The sequence below is a fragment of the Sinocyclocheilus rhinocerous genome, unplaced genomic scaffold (assembly GCF_001515625.1).
Source record: "Sinocyclocheilus rhinocerous isolate Xijiao unplaced genomic scaffold, SAMN03320098_v1.1 C36908935, whole genome shotgun sequence".
Taxonomy (NCBI): Eukaryota; Metazoa; Chordata; class Actinopteri; order Cypriniformes; family Cyprinidae; genus Sinocyclocheilus; species Sinocyclocheilus rhinocerous.
The window spans coordinates 1-1,849 of NW_015786774.1; the positions used below are offsets into that span (position 1 = coordinate 1).

Consider the following 1,849-nt stretch of genomic DNA (forward strand, 5'->3'; position numbering starts at 1 on the left):
CAGCTGCTCACCTCCGCAGTTTCCTGATCTTCTCTTCATATTTACCATAATACGGATTTTCCTCCAGCTCCGGTTCTTTCTTCATCGAAAACGCCCTGAAATGAGATTGCACGAGTCCTGGAATCAGCGGTCGGATGCCAGTGGCCCTGACCGCCAACATCCCACGGTACAAACATGACATTTGTACCAAGGCCGCCGCCATCTTTTCCCCGTCCCACATCTATGAGTGTCCGGACGGAACCAAGTTTAATATAGGCACAAAATATATTGGTTCCTACACTAAAAATGTAGGCTCTCAGAAATGTCACTCAGAAATGAAATGCCATTGCCTTAGAGATGATATAGAAAATATAAAACCTGGCATAAATAATTAGATCGATAGATAAACAGATGACATAAATTCTCTCTCTCTCTCTATATATAAAAGAGTATATACACTAAATATACATTAAAAAAAAACTTATCACAGGTTTAATGTTAGTCTCTTTTGATGAAAACAGTTTCCTACTTCACCATAGTCCATTTTTAAAATCATGTATACAGTGCACAAATAAACAACTCAGTAAATGTAACCTTTTTTTTGTTATCACTTTTATTTGATATTTATAAATTGTATTTATTTGAATAACCCAAGAAAGCATGTCATTGTGAGCTGAAATATAATTATTCAGCACTTCGAAGACTACAATGTATTTCGAATCACTAAGAAACAAGACCATTATAAATTAAATATCTGTTTTAACTGATTTGTGCAGGTGCTGAACAAACATATCTGTGTTCGGATCCATCAATGCAACTTTTAGGAATCCATATCTTCTGGCTCTGAGCTAAAACACAGCTGGCATCAGAGCTAGTGTGCGCCTCGTGATCCTTCCTGAGTTTGGAGAACGTCAGTGGTTTTCCATCTGTCCAGGACCACTGCTTTGGACCGCCAGAAAGTCCTGCACAAATCACACCAATATTCTTACACACGGGACAGTTTACATTCAGTGTTCTGGTGATTCCAAAAATGTACAGGATCTTATTTGCTTACCGATCCAGAATGATTGCTTTCCAGCAAACTTCCACATCCACTTCATATCAGTCTTTGAGTGGATACTGGCCAGTTCACTTTCAAGCCTAAATTTTGGAGTAATAACATTAATATTTAGAAGGTATCTAGTCTCAATGCATGCATATACATGTTCCTCTGACAGCAAAGATGTGTAACGTACAGCATGCAAGCATGTTGTGCGCTGCTCCAGCTAGCACTACCAGGCCCCAAAATATAGCAGTTCCTCCGGTAGTGAGTCCAGCCATTAGGACAACCAATACTAACAGACTTCTGAGACTTTAAAAAGAGAGGAAAGAATTATAAAATGAAAGCTCATTACATTATAAACAAACATTTGAGAAAGTATAAAGGAAGTTTAGATGTTCTCTTTTTGATACACAAGAGCTAATTCACAGTGTGGGGCTAAGAAATTATACCTTGTGTTGTTGCACTCCTGAATCAATTACAAAAGAGGCTGAGTCATGCTGGGGAGTTTCTACTGATTCAGCAGAATATCCAGGCCAGGTCCAGATGGGAGTGATCTCCAGTTCAGAGTGGACACGAGGTGCTGGTGCCTTCTCCTCCACTCTCACTGGGATCAGTCCATGAAACTAATGGATGACAGAGTGACGACACACACAGCAGATGTATAATAATGGAAAAATAACTAACTAACTAAATAAATGAATAAATAAACAAAGTATTAATAATAATAATAATAATAATTCTGAATAAATAGGCCTATCACTGAAACCAATAAATAAATGAATAATAACTAATAAATAAATACTAAAAAATAAATAAGAAACACATAAA

At 37.3% G+C, this 1,849-nt stretch overlaps 1 protein-coding gene across 1 annotated transcript; it reads right to left on the reverse strand.

Annotated features, from left to right (window-relative positions):
* Nucleotides 1–688: 688 nt before the first annotated feature.
* On the reverse strand, nt 689–1,644 carry LOC107736712 (low affinity immunoglobulin epsilon Fc receptor-like; the record flags this gene model as incomplete). The annotated part of the gene is made up of 4 exons (XM_016548076.1): nt 689–941; nt 1,034–1,119; nt 1,215–1,330; nt 1,471–1,644. Coding segments are annotated over 4 exons (579 nt in total), but the record flags the coding sequence as incomplete, so codon positions are not given.
* Between the last annotated feature and the right edge of the window lie 205 nt (nt 1,645–1,849).